General features: G+C 47.5%; 1 protein-coding gene across 4 annotated transcripts; it reads left to right on the top strand.

Annotated features, from left to right (window-relative positions):
- Window positions 1-237: 237 nt before the first annotated feature.
- Window positions 238-17,712, top strand: PAX1 (paired box 1). 4 transcript variants are annotated; one of them, XM_036892277.2, is made up of 5 exons: window positions 239-656; window positions 1,091-1,720; window positions 3,319-3,461; window positions 3,988-4,217; window positions 9,086-10,584. In XM_036892277.2, the coding sequence occupies exons 1-5, from the start codon at window positions 380-382 to the stop codon at window positions 9,351-9,353; spliced, it is 1,548 nt and encodes a 515-aa protein (XP_036748172.2). In that variant the 5' UTR covers window positions 239-379; the 3' UTR covers window positions 9,354-10,584. The 4 variants fall into 4 exon arrangements, with proteins under 4 accessions (XP_036748170.1, XP_036748172.2, XP_036748169.1 ...); XM_036892274.2 differs by lacking the exon at window positions 9,086-10,584 and adding an exon at window positions 17,503-17,712 and having other exon boundaries at window positions 240-656; window positions 3,988-4,210; XM_036892273.2 differs by having other exon boundaries at window positions 241-656; window positions 3,988-4,210; window positions 9,072-9,300.
- The last annotated feature ends 1,082 nt before the right edge of the window (window positions 17,713-18,794 follow it).

Here is an 18,794-nt window from a genome sequence, read left to right as displayed (position 1 = left end):
GGAGGTGGAGGTAATAATAAATCTAAAACCAAAACTAGTACTAATATTAATACATACTCATCAATTTTCAATGACTAACCCAGCATTCTCAAAGCAGAAGGGTCAGGGGCTTCGAGAGGAGCGGAGCAAGTGGAAGGTCCCAGGCCCAGCAGGGGTTAGGGTGTGTGTGAGTATGGGGAGGCGGGCGGAGGGGGAGGGAGGACTGGAGGAGGGGGTAGAGTTTCAGGGCTGGGAGGGGGGCGCCGGGGTGCAGTGACGGGAACCAATGAGCTGCCAACTCGCGCGTCTCCGGCGTGACTGCCGAGATTGACGTGGAGGACACGTCAAATTGATCCCCGCACGCTGCAGCCTCCCGGTCAGACGAATTTCTCCTAATCGGATGAAGTTCACTCTGGGCCTGAGGTCGCGGGCGTGGAGAGTGTCCTGGGAGCGGGCGGCAGCGACGGCAGCGGCGGACCCTGGGGCTGCCGGCAGCTCGCTCGGCGGCGGCATACGGCGCGTTTCCAGCCCGCGGCCCGGCCGCCGTGGCTCTCTGCTTGCGCGCGCCCTCCCTCTATGCCTCTCCCGCAGCGGCGGCGCCCGAGCTCTCCCGGACTGCGCCGGGCCCAGCCCCGGCCGCCTCGGCGCCAGGCAGCTGGCCGGCCCGCGCGCCATGGGTAAGGGGCGGGAGGCAGACAGGGCGCGGGCGGGCTGACGAGGTGGGTTGTGCCCCCGCGCCTCCCTCCCTTCCCACTCGTCTGCTTTTCATGGGAGACCAGGTCCTGGGTCCCGGACAAACCGAGTCCTCTGCACGCCGCCAGCACTCGCGGGAGGGGGTGGTTTCGGCGTGCCGCGGGAAGGGATATTCCAAGCAGACGCATCAAAAATCGAGAAAGGGCATGGAAGGCTGGAGCACGGCATCGCCTTTCGCGGTCCCTGCGTCGGAACCCACTCCCGTACCCAGACCCGGTCTGTTGGCTCTCCTGAGGACCCGTCGGTCACCTTCGGGGGCGCTTTTGCTCGAGGCCGCTAGCCTCGCGCAGCGGCCCTTCCTGGCTAACCTGCCGGTGTTTTCTCCCCCTCCCGCTCGCTCTCGTCGGGCCGTCCGCAGAGCAGACTTACGGCGAGGTGAACCAGCTGGGCGGCGTGTTCGTTAACGGCCGCCCCCTACCCAACGCCATCCGCCTGCGCATCGTGGAGCTGGCGCAGCTGGGCATCCGACCCTGTGACATCAGCCGGCAGCTCCGCGTATCCCACGGCTGCGTGAGCAAGATCCTGGCGCGCTACAACGAGACAGGCTCCATCCTGCCGGGGGCCATCGGGGGCAGCAAACCCCGCGTCACTACCCCCAACGTGGTCAAACACATCCGGGACTACAAACAGGGTGACCCTGGCATCTTCGCCTGGGAGATCCGCGACCGGCTGCTGGCCGACGGCGTCTGCGACAAGTACAACGTGCCTTCCGTGAGCTCCATCAGCCGCATTCTGCGGAATAAGATTGGCAGCCTGGCACAGACTGGGCCCTACGAGGCGAGCAAGCAGCCGCCGCCTCAGCCGGCGCTGCCCTACAACCACATCTACCAGTACCCCTACCCCAGCCCGGTGTCGCCCACGGGCGCCAAGATGAGCAGCCACCACGGGGTCCCGGGAACAGCAGGCCACGTCAGCATCCCCCGTTCTTGGCCCTCGGCGCACTCTGTCAGCAACATCCTGGGCATCCGGACGTTTATGGAGCAAACAGGTCAGTTGAGGCGGCTTTCTGTAGCCTTCCTGGAAGGGGCAGAATTGGAGATTGAGGGGTGGGGGGAGAATACGCGGGTGGGTCACATTCGCTCCGTCCTCAGACCGGTTTTGGCTCAGGGAAGGGCTCCCGGCCAGGGATGCTGAGGGTCCCCGGCCTTCTGTGAGAGTGCTCGGACATCTTGAACTTTTTATGACAAATATGGAAAATATTTCGCAAATGGAAGAGCAATCACCGACCACAAATACAGAGGCCTGAAATTGCGCTTTTTCATTCTTGCGAAAAGTATGCAAACCCCTATCGCCAGATCTAAGCCAAACAAACCGCAAAGTCAATTCTGCGACCCTTTCTTAAGATCCTGATCTTTCGGGATCCCTCACGGTTCCCTAAATGGTTCTGACCCTCCCAGGCCCAAAGACTCTTTTGAGTAAAATGCAAGGAGCCGTCTGGCTGGGCTTGGCCGGGGGCTTAGATCTCCTGCAGTCCAGGCGGCCTTTCAGGTCTTGGGGCTGGGATTTCGGAGAAACGGAGTCCCAGGGCTGAAGTCATCCTTCGGTGAAAGCTCACAAGGATTTGCCCTTTGCCGGCAATTACAACTCAGCAAACTGTGGGTCATCTATATCTCTCTTCGAAGGGAAGGATGCGGTGGGGAACGGAGGGAGGTTTGGGACGGTCTTGGTGCGGGGCTTGGACTGTGGGCTTGTTGTATGGGCCAGGCCAAGTCCAGAGTCTCTTTGCACTGTCCTCTGCCCCCAGCAGCCGGCCAGGCTATGGCACGCTCTTAAATTAGCAAACTCCGGAAGAGAATAAGAAGCAAAATTCACCCTAGTTCAGGAGAGAGGTGGGGCGGTGGGTAAGAAACTGAATGCTTAGCTCTGATGGCTGTGGGGTGCACCCCTGAGGCCGCATACACTTTGTTTCCTCTCGTGGCTCAAACCCAGCCTGTGCAGCCTGGGGCCAAAGCTGCGTTTGGAACAACTGGTGGGCAACTGTCTGGGAGGTGACATCACCAGGTCTGAGCTCAGATCTGGAGTTTTCTGCCTGTTCCCTGCGCACAGAGGTGTGGGAAGAGCAGATGTGCAAAGCACGCGAGTCTCTGGGTTGATGCCTTTGCGGGGAGATCCGAGATGTCTCCAGAAGCAGTTCAGAGCAGACCCGTCTCTCAACCCTCCAGAGCTTTGTTGAGTGAGACTTTGAGAAACCCATATTGTTCTCACGAGCCTGCTGTGGGTTTGAACTTACATCTTTCCTGGTGCCACCTCTGGGCAGCAGAAAGGCGCTGAATCCGAGTGGGCCCAGCCTCTGCCCTACAGGTCGGAGACTTCCCGATTCGCGGGAAGCGGGTCGAAGGCTAGGAAGCACAAGGAGCAGACCTTTCCTTCCTCTGTTCCACTGGGAGTGAAAGCGAATCCCAGTGCGCTGCCACCCGGTGGCGCCCAATGCTCTCAGAGCATCCGATGTCCGCAGGTGTTTGGAGGACCCAGCGCTCCGATAAGAGCTGAGAGCTTGCAGGCTGTGTCAAGGTCCGGGCCGAAAGGCCACGCGTGTGCCCAGCGCAGATTCGGAGGCCCCTTCTAATCCATCCCGTGTCCCCGCAGGGGCCCTGGCTGCGGGTGAGGGTGCCGCCTACTCCCCCAAGATGGAAGACTGGCCCAGCGTGAACCGCGCGGCCTTCCCACCTACCCCCGCCATGAATGGTCTCGAGAAACCTGCCTTGGAGGCGGACATTAAATATACTCAGGTAACTGAAAGGCAGAGGAAGGAGGTGCCCTTATTTAGGGGAGCAGAAAAATTGGGGGTGGAGGGAAGAGAGAGAGACGAGAAAAGGACCTCGGGCGGAGGACGAGTGTTGGGGTGTCTGGCAGCTTGGCCAGCTAGCGAGCGTCTGCTCAACAGATTTCTCTCCTTTTCTCAAGCGCACACGTTTGGGGGAGGCTGACTTTCCAGGAGACTGATTTGCCTTTTGCCAAGATACTTTTGCTAAAATGCTGGAACCTGTAATACAGATGGTTGAGGACCCCCTTTTCTCTAAATCCCATATGGTGAATACGATGATCTCCTTGGCCTCTTATTATTCATCACAATTTGAGCAGAAATCACTTTGCCAGAGTCCTTACTAGAAAAATTAGAGGCCAGTCCCTGTATGGGGGGAGCATTGAGGGAAGAGAAGAAGGAAATGAGGATCCGCCACTAATTAGCAGTTGCCTGTGCTGGAGCAGAGGTGGGATTGCCTGCTGCTGATGGCCTGTCCCTCTGGGTCCCCACAGTCGGCCTCCGGCCTCTCCGCAGTGGGCGGCTTCCTCCCGGCCTGCACCTACCCGGCCTCCAACCAGCATAGTGTGTACAGCGCTCCAGCCGGTGGCTACCTCGCCCCAGGCCCACAATGGCCGCCGGCACAGGGCCCCTCGCTGGCACCACCCGGGGCCGGCGTCACCGTGCACGGTGGGGAGCTCGCTGCAGCGTTGACCTTCAAGCATTCCAGTCGAGAAGGTGAGGAGTGCCAGCGGGAGGGGTCGGATGCCTGCCGGGAGGGTTAGGAAGGGTGTGAGGGAGGGGATGTAAGCGTGGGAAAAGGTGGGGGGAAAGAGGGAGAGACAGGAGCTGAAGTGGGTGCCTGGCATAAATCCTTCCTCCAGGTTAAGCCTTAAACCTGTAATTTCTGGAGCAGATTAATTTCTAACTGGTGTATGGTGTGTCCCTACAAAGAGGTTCACAGAGGCCCCAAAATTGCCCATCATGTAGTGTATGGAGAGAGAAGGAAGGTTAGGCTGGCAAATAGGTCTCCTAGGTTTTCATCAGTTCTCCTGCTCTTGGCTGTTATGCTCTTCTCTGGGTCTCAGTTTCCCCATTCATAGAAGGGCCCAGAAGCACCACCCGGCCTGCCCTTTCTGTGGCCTGCAGAGGTTTGCCTTCTCTGGTGGACCTGCTGAGGCCCCTAGGCCTACAGCCTGGTCCTTCCAGGCACTGCCCATCTGTTTCTTCCATGTTCTTCTGCTTTTAACGAGGCCCTGGTCTTCCCTTGGATTCATTTTCTTAAACACATTTTTAGAAAAGGAGAGTGTTTCAATCACTTGTCCCTAAGTCTAGACTCTTGAACTCTGTGCTTTGGGGTCCTTCTTTCTGTGGGAAATGGGGCTGGGAGTTTACCCCCTTCCCCTTTTATCTCCATAAATCAACTCCCTGGTAAGTCCACTAACAGATTGACAGGCTACAATGTGAGGATCATCTTCTCACACTGACCTTCGGGTTCTTGTTTTTCCTACAATTTGAGAAAAGCTTACCTGCACTCTAGTCTCATTTTCCTCATTGGTGAAGGGAGCGGCTGGGTTTGCTAACTTCAAACCTGCCTGCATTTAGGTTCTGGTCACCAGGAATTTGCAACTTCAACTACTCTAGGTATGGAAGGAGTCGCCTCCGGGGTCCCAGCCCAGCAGTGAAGGAGATAGGGCATACAAATCTGGGGGACAGCATGGAGTAAAGAGTTGTTCCAGATTACAGAAGGATCTTTACCAGCTGCCCAGCCTCACATCAGGGCATTGGGGCAGGCAGAGGACAGGAGGGGGCTTCCTCCTTGGTGTTGTACAGGGAAAAAGTTTTATTTCTAAGTAGTTTCCATGAGACACAATGATTTCTCTCAACTTGATGAGGGGCTAGGGAGTGGGAGGGGGAGCAGATTCCAAGTATATTGATAATAGTCAAGTAGAGGAAAAAATGTTTTACAATTTTCGCTTTTCCTAGAGCACAGGCATCCTGGGTTATAAATGACAAAAATTGGGAATTAGAACTCCTTTGAGCTTTAACTTAAATTTGAATAATAAATGATACCACTTGCTCATTTATAGGAAATTCCAAGTAAAGGAAAACCTAAAAGTTGAGAATTAAAATTCCATTAAGCTTTACATTTAAGGACACATAGGGAGTCTCAGGTTGAGAGCTTTGCTCAGGGTCTTCTCCTTGGCCTTGAATCTACCTGTTTTCTCTACAAGTGAGACTATCTGTTGGATTAGAAATCAAAATGGAAATTTCTTCATTACACAAATCATTTAACCAAGCAGGTTCATATGAACTAGAAAAGGCTACTCACAAGGTTAAATGATTTCCCGGGTACTGATCCCAAGCAGAGGGAAGGCTTAGAGAAAGGACTACCTTCAGAGCCATGCAGTTGTTGCTCAAGAGCCACTTTGTCCTCAGGCATTTCAGGCTCTGCATGAGGAACAAACTGGCATGTAGCTAACAATTCATATGAACAAAGTTGACATGTAGGTAACAATTCAAAGGTACAACATATAGTCTTGAATTCTAAACTAATTCTAGTTAATTAGTGGGGGGACTCATTGGTGGTTGATTTTCTGTAAAAATACTCTCAGAAATACAGAGCCATCAAAGGGCACTGGCACTGATGTCCCTTTTACCATTATATTTTTTTCCTATTATGAAACATCCGTTTCCAAAATTTGTAGCTATAATTATCTACATTAGTTGTAAGATCAGTAACTTAATTTCCTGATCCTCACAGCTCTTTTACAATTTAGGTAAAGGCTCATCAAATAAATCTGGCCCATCATTAAAAATGATTTCTCAAGCTGGCATATAAGTTTGTATTTGAATAGGAACTTAAAAATATAAGAATTGTGAATCTACTCGGGTTATGGATTTTCATGGATTTTCCCCTTGGCAGAAACTATGACTCCAGAGACCCTCTCCAAACCAAAAACTGGTTTTTGAAAAATTACAAAGCAAAGTAATTTGAATCACTGCTTTTTATTTTTCAATCACTACTTAAGAAATTACCTTCAAAGAAATGCATCCTATAAGACAATTAATTGTTTAGTTCTTAAGAATAGTAGAAATAGCACTTACTGAACTTTTTTCAGTAACAAAAATTTTCTTTATTGAAAGCAATTTGATATTATGAGTGCTTAATTAAAAAATAAGTCAATCTTTTGATTATCTAGCACATACACACATGACACACACAAAACATTGTGTATATGTATATGTATATATACACATACACACATATAACAAACAGTGTGTCCTCCAAATCAGGTGCAAATGAACAATAACTATTATCCTAAGGGAAGGAGAATCAAATGTTGAAGTATGAATGTACAACTTATTAATTTCATATACATGAAGGGCAGTGAGCCTGGGTTCTTTAGTATGTCAACAAGAAAGTATGATTTACGCTTCCCATCTGTGAAAGGAAATTTTAATTCTTGGCAACTGAGAAAGTGGAAAAGTTCCATTTCATCTACAGGTGGAGCAGAGAGCTGATATTCTGGGAATGTGGACACCCATCCCACTGTCTTCACATAGCCAGACAGGATATGCACCCCTCCACACACACACACACAACAGGTGACGGAACCCCGGATATTCCCTCAAGAAAACTGGTATTTACAGTGAGTTTTCAGAAAAATACCAAAACCTCACGGTTCTAAAATCCCTCTCAGAGGGGCTTTGGAAGTCAAATCTATAAGATATTGCATCGAAGATAATGTGTTGCTTATATTGTTAAAGATAGCTCACACCTTCTTTCCAATTACCTCTGCTCGGGATTCGTTCTTGAGGGATCGGTCCTGAAAGCGAGCTTTGTCAGAGAGCACTAGGATGCAGGCGTCTGCCCGAGGGCCTTGTGGCCGCCAACCCCGGTGTCATTTGACCTAGCCCTGAGAGTCCCCTTCCCAGACCGCCGTGCCCCCTCCCCCCTCCGTGGCCCCAGCGGCCCTACAGTCACAGTCCCAGGATTTAAAAAAACGCTTGCCACCCTCCCTCCGCCCCCATTCCTATTCGCTGAGATTAAGTGAGCCGGCAGTGCTCCTACCTCCTACCCAAGCTTACGAGGCCCCCACAACACACCCTTCACCTTCCCACAGGCTGCGCCCGGGAAATGTGGGGGAGGAGAGGTTCTGGGGAGGGCTAAAAGCCAGGCAGCAGGATTCGCCCTTGTAGTGGGGTGCAGGCTATCTCTGGGCTCCCGGGTGATTTTTTTTACGGGTCTATTTTCTTGCTTGTCTCCAAGACAACCAGCCTTTGACTGAGAAACCACCTTCTCAGACGTTTTCTAAACAGGTTCTCACCTTGGAATGTGTGTACAAGGTGGAAAGAAAAGGTCTGCAATCTGCTGTGGTTGGGCGGCCACAACTGTGTTTAGGAATGAGAGCGGAGAGGCAGGAAGAGCTAAAGGGTCTTCTCTCTCCGGGAGAGGTCTTTAGACCCCTTCAAAACATCTGCGCAACCAGATATGCGCGCGCGTCTCTCGGTGTGTATGTCCGTTGCATAGAAATGTCTGGCTCACCTCCGTGCAGCCACAGCAAGTTGGCGCAGGAAAAAAAAAGTTCAGAGTTCTACCTCATCCCAAAAGTGAGGCGCTCCAAGCTCCTCCTTTAGAGAAGGACTTGGGGAAAAAGAAAGTTGAATAGGGGCCTTTAGGTATAAACAAGCTTGTGCCTCCTAGTGCGAGAAGGTGAAACCGGGACTGGGAAAGGAAAAACAGAGGTTGCGCAATCGTAGCGTCAACTTTTCTGGCTTTCTGTGGCAAAACTTGGGCCCCTTCCCAAAACTCTAAATAATAGAGCAACACGCAGAATGCCCTCTGATCTGGCAAATCCACTGTCACTTAATCCTGAGGCCCATAGGCCCCAGGACGTGCTGGGCCCACAGTGGTGAGCGCATCTGTATTCCGGGTGGCGGTGGGACAGGAAGTCTGCCGCCGACTTCAAGAGCGACCGCCTCCTCGGGGCAAGGGATCCAGGCCGCCCTGGGCCCTTACAAAGGGGCGTCTTTGGTGACCCTCTCCCCACTCTATTTCCCCTGCTCACCGTGAGCGTCCCGGGCCGCTTTGAGGGACTGCGGCCGCGAAGCGTTGGCAGCTCCGAGAGCCTTGCGTGCGGCTGGGATCTGGGGTGGTGCGTAGGGGTAGCGAGGAGAGTGCGCGGGCCCCAGCTTCCCGGTGCCTTCCCCTCAAGTCGCATCGAAGAGCCTCCCTCGCCCCGGGCGCACGGGTCCGCAGCGCCTCCCTACACCTTCGCCTCCTCTCTTGAGCTGGCGCAGGGCAAAGGGAAGGGAGCGCATGCAAAATGGCCCTGGGAAGAGGGTCACTTGCCAAAGCTGTTCTGGCAACAGATCCCTTAAGAGGACCAGGAAAGGTGGGCGCCAACAGGCGCGCGGTGCCCTTGGAGAGAGCGGGGCTCTGCTTCCTTTTTCTAAACCACTGAGGTGCCTGCGCGCGCCCCAGCGTGGACCCGGATCTCGCGCTGTTCCCCGCGTTGGCGGGCGTCCGGGGCCCCGGGGCTGTCCCCGCGCCGCGCCAGGCAGTGACCCGACGCCCCTGTGCTTCTTCCCGCAGTGGCCGACCGGAAGCCGCCCAGCCCCGGCGGCAAGGCCCTGGACGGCCTCAGTAGCTTACACGGACTGCCCATCCCGGCCTCGACCTCCTAGGGGCAGCGCTGCCCGGAGCCCGAGCGCGAGCGCGAGCCCGGAGGCGGCGGCGCACCGGGTGGACCCGGGCGCGCAGCTCGGCCTGCAGCCCGGCGCTGGGACTCGAGGACTCGCCGAGGAGGTGCCCGGCGCTGCTCGCCCTGCCATCCGGGCCCGCGGCCACACTTTATTTACTGGCCAGGGATTTTAGGCTTTTCTGAACTTTGGCTTTAGACTGTTGCGCCTTCGTCGCTATCCTTGCTCCGACGTGGCCTTGCTCGCCCTGCCGGCGGCAAGCGTCTGCTCCCGCTTCTCCAGGGTTGTTTGGCATCCTTCGCCCTCCCTGCCATTCTCGCTTTCTTTTCCGCTCCCCCTCGCATCACTTCTTGCTTTCCCATCGCCGTCCTGCCTCCACTGTCCTCTTTCCTTTCTCACTTTCCCCTTCCCTTTGTCCTCTTAATTTTTCCCTCTTGGGCCCTGGTCCCCTTTCTGTCCTATCTGCTGTGCTCTCTTCCTTTGCTTCAACCCTGACCACCCACCGTCTCTCTTTCTCCCCTTTTAGAGGCAGTGACTCTATTTCTCTTCATTCTTACTGCTTCCCTGACACCCATCACCTTCCAGGAGAACCCCAGGCCAATCTCTGAAAGCTGGGACTCTAGCTTCCACTCCCCCCGTCCTCCCTCCCATCAGCTCTAACGGAGGAATCTTGAACCTAGGAAGTGGAATGAGAGGTCACAGCATTTGTTTTATATTTTGATAACGATGAACCTGAGCAAACCCCAATGGACTGTCCTCTCCCCTGTCTTCCCCCTCTGGATATTGTCTTGAAATCTATTTTCTCAGTGCTCAGTGGGTGAGCTTCTCTTTGGTTCCTCTGAGACAATGTCACCCCAAAGAAGACGGGATAGTAGTAGGGGGCATTGGGACCACTGGTATTTTTGCTAGTTTGAAAACCACTGCCCTGGAGGTGCCCCTTCCCAGCCTTCCACACCTACCAGGAAGGAATATGACACATTGTAAATGAATCAGCACTGTTTCTGGTATTCAGGGCTTAGCACATTTGTTAATGTAAACCACAAATTGCTTCCGGGTGGGTACAAAGGTACAATCTGGCTTCTGGTTTGCAAGGGGTGGGGGTCAGAAAAACCCATAAAGTGTCTTCTAGAGCAGGATGAAAGAGCTGTTAAGTGCTTCCAAGTTCAGGCGCACTGGTGGTGGGACTATGGACATAAAACTGCAATTTTTGTAGTCATAAAAATGTTACTGGTGTCTGACATTGTCTGTTAAACGTGGCTGCCTTTGAATAAAGGAAAGCATCTGAAAAACACTTTGTAAGGTGAGCAAGTCTGTCCCAGTCTGGAGTGTTGTGTAGGCGTGCCTCACCTGGCCTAGCTCCTGAGTTCCCAGCATGAACAGCATTATGATGAAATTATTTTATTGGTTTGCTCCTCAGCACTTGCAGCCCAGGTTGAGCAGGAGGTGGAACAGAATGTGAAATGGGAGGAGCGTTTTCAGGGATTTGTCCCAGAAAACTACAGGCTGGCCCTGGGAAACTGAGGTAGAGAGGCCCTGTGCAGAAATCTTTGTGAAATGAAGCAGATTTTTAAAGGAAAAAAGGGGACACAAGGCAGTGAGCAGCAATGGAGGACTTTTCCAGAACATTTCTAAAGAAAATTATCCCAGGCTATCAAATTATCTGGGGATTTCTGGCTGCAAAAGGGATCTCTGGTGAACTGTTTTGTTTTTCCTTCCTCTGTTTGGCTTTCTAAAACTGACAGTGGAGATTTTTAAATTGAAGGTTTTGCTCATAAGTGGAGACGCCTGCTTGGACATATGGAGGGAACCAGTGAGGAAATTATTTTCATTGCGTGTTGTTGCTATCATATCTGCTGAAGGTGCTAATCATAAAGGAACATCTACTTTATTCATTTAAAAATATTTCACCTCAAATTGTCAAATTCCCTTGCCTTTAAAAAAAGTTCCACTTTATAGATGGGAATATTGAGGAGTAGCTATTTGGTTTGTTTTCTCTGGGCCACACAGCAAGTTATAGATTACAAGCCTTGGGTATGAGAACTGGGAGACACTGTTTCATCAGAGAGCCAGGATGGGGGCTTGAACTTTGAAACTCAGTCGTCTTTGCCAACATTTCTTGCAGAGGAGCTGGTTAGAAGGATAATAGGAATGAAGTATGAAAAAGAGGCATGCTTTCAAGTCCCCCGTCCTCTTAGCCTGTCTTCATGTGCTTGGCTGAGCTTCACATGTTCAGTCATTAACAGGATTTTCATGAGTCCAACCCTGTTGCCTGGAGGACTGTCTTGCCTGAGACAGGAAGAAATCATCTCCCCCCATCCTGAAGAAATGAAAAGGAACTATATAAGCAGCTTCTATCTCTGAGTTGCTTCCATCCCCATTTCCCTGCCATTTCCCACTGGGTGTTTGGATTGACTAAGGATGGATTGTCTAAGGATGAGCAGATCTGGGAAAAGCAATCTGGGAAGGATGGAAGGCACCTGTGCTGTAAAGGCCACCTGCAAAGCAAGGAAGGCACTTTCCAATCTGCTCTCTGTGGTTCCCCATGTCCTGTGGCTATGGGCAGGTTGGTCAGAATTCCTTGGCTCTGTGCTGTGAACATTCTGGGAGGATGGGCAGCACTTTTTCACAGTGCTAGAAGGCTTGACATTTCTGGTGGGGTATACAGGGCCATCCCTTCTCTCTTGAGGCTTCAGGCCATGGGAAGTCCCAGTGGGCTTGGGTTAAATCTCTGCTTCACTATAGTGCAGTGGAGGCCATGACCTTGCTCAGTCTCTGTCCTCCTGTCTGTGAAATGCACCTTCTAATGCTGTGATATCCATGGAGATCTTGCCTGAAGAAGGCTGGCACTGGTGGTGCTTCTCCTTCCTGGAGATGATTTTTCTGTTAACAAATGGTAGGACAGCCATTCCTAATGGTTGATTGGAGACCCAGTATTATAACATTTTTCAAGAGGTCCTATTGGAATATTGCATTTTTGTTCTCTCTGCAAATGGATCTGTGGAGGTACTGGGGACTCATGGGAAAACTGTGTAGTACTATGCTGGGTAGAATAATTTGAGAAACAATCATCCCCCAAAGGCAGTATGTTTTTGCTCTAGCAGCTGCCTTCTATTTTTTTAAATTGAAAGATAAGTGTTTTTTTTAATATAGAGAAGTACTACAAAGAAAATAAACAAATGACAAACAATTGCTCAAGTAACCCTTTGATTTTTTGAAAGAAGGAAATATATGTACATCATTAGAAAATTCTAGCAGTATAGGAACCTGGAAATGGAAAGTGAAAGCTTCTTCCTATCCTCATCTCCTTCCTTAAAGGTGAACACTGTTACAGTCTTTTATGAATCCTTCCAGGAAAAAAATGCAAACAGCAGAATATCTCTGTTTCTGCATATGTGCTATTTAAAAGCGCACCCCAAGGAGATGTGCTATACACACAGATCTGGTCTGGTGAACTGATTTTTGCATGCCAGCAGCTTCAGCTCCACCATATTAACTTTATTTTCTCGAATGCATACATATCAACAAGGGTTTACTAAAAACAGTATTTCTAAAGTGGGCCAGCTTTGTGCTTTAAATGAGTAAGGACAGGATTCTATTGCATTTGTGCTTAATGAAAGTGCCTAGAATGGATTGTAACAACTTCCCAGGAAAGGTGGTTGCTTTTTGTCAGGGAGGAAGGAAAGCAAAGCAAAGGGAAGTGTACAGGGGGACAAGAGAGACAGAGCTTTGTCCTTCCTGAAGATATTCTGTCTTATTCTATAGACCACCAAAGACTATTCAAAGCAAGGGGCTGAGGATGCAGCTTTCCTTCCTTTGAAGAGAGTCGACTTTCTAGGTCAGGAGGCAAAGGGATGGAGAAGAACCTTGTTTGAAGAAATATCGGTTAGGAATAAAATGTCAGTAACCAGTAAGGGCATAAGCATTCTTTTTCTGCAATTCACTTGAAATCCATGTGGAATTAACCTGATGTGTGAACCCCATTCATTGACAACTGTGTTATCTTGTTTGCTTGTTTCTTGACTCCTGATAAATAGGATGGGGTTTACTTAATTTAACAGTGCTCCAGGTTAAGGCATTCTGTAGGTTTTCTGGCATCAGCTTTCCTAGCTAGAATTCCCATTGGCCTGGGTTTCTTTTCAAAAGAAACTCTACCTGCTCCTTGTTATGCTGGATAACATGAATTAAAAACTTGCCAAAATGCACCCGAGGAGCTCAGTTGAAAGGACTGTTCATCCAGACATTGTATGTAATGAAAAACATTTGATTCTCTTCTTTTAAAGGGCAGAAATTATGCACAAAATAGTGTTTGGTCTTCACCTTGACCTTGCTGGCTGAACCTCAGCCTCATTCACTGAGGAAAAGTCCTGTGGCTGAGATATTTCTGCCAAACTATTGGATCTCAACTTCAAAAAATTCTGTTTTTGGATTCTGTTTTCAAAGGACAGAGCAAAGAGGAATCACACTGTCTTCTTTTTCAGGGCATTAAAATGAGAACCACACATTTAGTCACGATCCAACTCGGGAATTCTAAACACTTGGAACAATTATACTCAGTTTCAACTGGTTGAAACCCCTGTTTCACTCTAAAGGGCTCTTCTCCAGGAGAAGCAGTCTGTGATCTTGGTTGGAACACACATCTGTTTCTTGGCTGGCCAAATCCAAAAGTGGAATCCCAATTACAGTTTTCATGGGTGATGGAATTTCAACTGCATTACAGTTTAACCACCTGGGTTGCCTCCACTCTCTTTTTCTTCTTAAGGATGAAATAAGCTGATCAAGTGTTCATTCAGCTATTAAATTACATTTCCATCCTGTAACATTTTATTACGTTTTTCTCTGGTGAGGTATATCGACTCCATGGATTATCTCCAATGTCCTTTATTGGCCACACAGTTTTCACTTTTGGAACTTCTTCCAGTCACTGGTGGATATGGTTTTAGCTTTGTAAGATTTTATTTTACCCAATACAACAAACAACAAAACAAAAATTCTTTAAATGGTTTTGATTTAACAACAAATCTCTTGGATGAAACATAGCAAACTATTTGAATGAACTGCAGTAAATTAATTTTTTTAAAGAGTTGGAATCTGAAACTTGTAAAGTAAACCAAAAAAAATAGAATGCTCCTTTGGCAAACAAGCTGTAATATGATTACCTTGATCTAAGAAGCTAGTGATACCACTCTGGCCACCAGGGGGAGCACACACTGTTCCATGCAGCTGAAGAGTAACAAAAGGAACAATATGTGAAAAAAATAATCATTCTGTTAAAGTGGTAACCTGTCCAGTTGTGAACACATCTGTTTACAAGAGGAATGCTTTTGTTGTTATTATTATCGTACTTGATAACCAGATGCTTTGATTCTGGAATAAAGAGATAGCCTGGGCATGTGGTAAAAATGGATGGATTTTCTAGGTTTTCCCACATAGGAATTATCAAATAAATTAGCTAAAAAGTCAAGAGCACCTTAAAAATAAGATTAACTTCTAATGTTGACTCTAATATATACAAATATACAATTATTCAAATAAAGAACAAATAAATAAGAGTTTAAAAAGCAACCTAGTTGAAACAGACATTTTCAGGAAATGAAATAAATTTTATGTTTGTGCAATATTCATATTTTTGGTTAATTTGGGCTTGAATCTCCCCAGTTTTCATCAATGTGCCCATTATTAGTGATTTTTTGAAGTTCTTAATCATTTAAAGTCAAAATTTACATTTCAAGTAAGGGCCAATATATTACAGGAAGGCAGCAAACAGCAAGAAGGACTACTTCCTTCTCTACTTATTTTAGGATAAAATCCCAAGAGATCATTTACAGGTATGTAAAGAGAAATTTGTCCTTAGCTTAAAAAAAAAAGGGAGCCTGTCTTACTATCTTTAACCTGGACTTTTACACCTAGTAAATGCAGATGACCAGCTGTGGAGCCCTGGGGAAAGTAGTGTGGGAAGAGCTCAGGTGTGTGGTGGCTGAAACCCAGAGTGGGCTGGGTCAAATGTCTGTTTTACCAATTATCAGTTGGGGCAAGTTTAGTCAAAACTTACCAGCCTCAGATTCCTTGCCGTTTTGTGGGACTAATGTCTCCTCCCTGGGCAGTTGTGAGGACCATATTTGATAATATATAAAGAGTAGAGACTTGCTTTGGGTCACAGCCAGTTATTATCAGTGCTGTTATTGTTATTGTTGTTTTCCTTGTGCATTTCCCATCAACATTTTATGTTGAATCCTGTCATGACACAGCCCTGCAGACTGTATTTGCTGTTATCAGATTTGTGAAAAATACAAAGATTATCCAGACTAATAATGCTAGTCACTGGATTTACTGAAACTTTCAACAGCATAAGAAAGAGCCACCACTGTCAGCTAGCCATCAAATCTGATAGCCCTGGGACACTGACCAGAACCTTAGAGTACTTGATGATTCTGTGGCTAGAACCATCATTAATGCACTGATTCAAATTCTTAGTGTCAAGTCAGTCCATTTAGATGAATGTTGTGTGACCATTTCCCCTTCAAGTCCATGGACTGGAAACTGTGTACAGACACCTTGTCCTACTCTGTTCACTTTCAAGGGGGCCTAAAAACCTCTTGGATATGCTGCTGACCTTGGTGTGAGGATTATGGGTGGCTTCATTGGGCTTTGGCTTCCTGCTATTCACTGAGTAAATTAATTTTATTAAGACAAAGCCACCCTTTTCCTGACTCCGTCCCTCTGGCTGGCTGCCACCAGGGACCTGCCATTACAAACACAAAGAGCACAGAGTTCATCAACTCAAAATCTTCAGGAAGAGTCACATTGGAAGTCTTCCCCCTTTGAAAGTCCTAAGAGACTTTTAGAGCTATCATGAGAGGAAATGCCTGTCTCTCTGGGGTGTCCCTTTTGGAAATCGAAGTGTAGATGAGATCTTCATATACTGCTGAGGTTTAATTAGAGGAAATCCACAAATACACAAAGGCTTAATAAAACACCAAATTTGTGTGACAAAATAACACACAAATTTGTGAGATGGATTTGTAGCTGTAGAATTTAGTATTTTAGTAACATTCATACACACCCATCTAGATCTTCTTGCTTACCAAACAATGCTTCCTTTTGCTGCAGAAGGTGTGCACAGCTTATTCTAAATGTTCGGAGCCTTATCAGTTGTAAAAGGGTTGTATTAACTGAATATGGCATTAGGTTCTGACTTGAAATTATTTGGAGTTTATTCGCACAAAATGAATGCTTTCAAAAAAAACAAGACAATAAAAGAATTATAGAAAGATTGTCACACATTATGAGGTGCAAAATGTAAATGAATTTTTATAAGTATATGGATTTCATTTCTTTTATAATAGGCATGTTTAAAAATTAAAAGAAAATGTGCTGGCTACAGTGTGTTTTTAGTTCTCATTTAGGCTTTAAAAATAATCAGAGGTCCCTAACATATTCAAAATTGAGCTGATTCCTTCATCCTGTGATGTTATTTGGACCCTGGGGTGAAGATTAAAATGGCCCCCAAAGAGTGCATTTTGGAAAGAAGCTCTTGAGTTGCACTTGCAATTTGGATTTCTATTTTTAAGCATATCTACAGTTTATGGTCAGACTTGTTTCTGCCTGTACAAACTTCCAGGCTGCTGTACACAGCACACTGTCACTGTTTTTTAAATTTGGATAACAGCATAGTCAAGTCAAACAGTTGAGGCTTCATGATAATGTTTACATTGAAGCAGAAGAGGCCTGAAAGAGGAAAAAGTGCAGGGAAGCAATGTTTGGGTTCCTGCAGTCACCTGGAATGGATTCTGTCAAGAATGTAAAATAACGTTTGTATCTGAGTCATGCTTGGAATCAATGAAAGAAGATCTACAGTTCAGTCAAGAATGTAGCCAACATTTTATTTTTAATTGTCATGATAACATAGCCTTACAGAATTATTCAGGTTGTGCTAGGCTCAGCATCAGAAGAAATTTTGACAGCAAGAATTTCATTTCATTTTGTTAAATGAAAATAAATTAGCATAGATATTTTTTCTTGCAAGCTCTACTTTCAGCTGTGATGTTATCAATTGCTGTAACAGTGGTAAGATTGGTCCAGTAGATTTCTTTTGAGAGTTTAATGCACATGAAAATAATAAATGGTCTAGTTAACTTCCATCTGTTTTTGTCCGTATAGAGCCTTTAAAGTCAGGATTCCTTGTATAAGAATAAAATTCCTATACCCTCATACATGTAAAATATTCTTGTTTCAAAACAACAAGCATTATAGCTTAAAAAAAAAGAGGTAATATTAGGAGAAAAAGTTCTAATCTTGAAAGAGCCATTCTCTCTCTCTTTTCACAGGATACTCTGGTATAGGAGGAAAGGTGGAATTCCTTGTTTGTCCCGTCTTTCCTAGCAGAGATGGAAAGACGCAGCATCGATGACGTCTAACATGAAGGCTACAGCTTTTAAAGCTAGGGTGCAGCAGAGCAGGCCATGCAAACATAGGCTATCATCTTAATTTGCTTAAATTTGCTCTTACAAGTGCATAGGCTACCTCCACCCACAAGAATAAAGACTAATATTTATCACGTTCTTATGAGGTGCCCTGTGTGTTTCAAAAATAGTTAATGTATGTTTTATAAACACAGACCTTAGGGGAGGTACTATTTCTATTCCCACTGGCAGATGAAGAAATTAAGGAATAGAGAGGTAACATGACTTTTCTGAGGTTACCCAGCTAATAACGGCAGGTCCAATACATGAGTCCATACACTTGGGCCACAGAGCCTATGCCTAATCCCTATGAAATGAAGATACTCTGGTAAGCCCCTCCATGGTGTCATCCTCTCCTCTCCCTTCCCCCAAGGGGGGACTCTGCCCGTGCCATCTTACCTGTGTACGTTCTCTATATGATGTGTCATTCAGGGAGTCTCTACATTTGGAGTTGGCTTCAGGGCAATGAAGAACTATCAGCTAGATGATGCTGTTTAACAAACCATTCTAAAGCACAGTGGCTTAACGCAACAATCATTTATTATTTCCCATGATTCTCTGGGTCGGCTGGGTGGTTCTTTAGCTATTTTCTCCCAGGTTCACCTACGTGGCTGCATTCAGCAGGGGACTGGCTGGCTGGACGTCCAAGAAGGTGTCACTGATGTGGCTGGCAGTTGGTGCTACCTGTGGACTGGGGCTCCCCAGGCCTGCTGCACACAGTCTCTTATCACCCGGTAAACCAGACCGCTCTGTACGCAGCGGTCCCTGGGGAACAGTCCAAGAGGGCAGAAGGGGAAGCTGCAAGGTCTCCTACTGTCTAGTCTTGGAAGCTGGATAATGTCATTTCCACAGCCTTCTGTTGGTCAAAGCAACTCAGAAGGCCAACCCAGATTCCAGAGATGATAAAACAGTTTCCACCCTTAATGGGAGAAGTCACATTGCAAAAGGCACATGTGTACCTGGATGGGAGGAGTTGATGGCCAAGTTTTGCAATCTACCCCAGTAGATACCATTAAAATGATATATAATAGCTATTGAAAGGATTATCATATTCTAAATAACCATAACAAAATATAACTTTTACAATATTGTGTTTACAATGTTATCTTTAATGACTTGGGAGTCTCTTCAGCATCAGTATTTCAGTGTTCTTACTA

This window comes from Manis pentadactyla, chromosome 5, assembly GCF_030020395.1.
Source record: "Manis pentadactyla isolate mManPen7 chromosome 5, mManPen7.hap1, whole genome shotgun sequence".
Lineage (NCBI taxonomy): Eukaryota > Metazoa > Chordata > Mammalia > Pholidota > Manidae > Manis > Manis pentadactyla.
This window is presented reverse-complemented; position numbering and strand designations above follow the sequence as displayed.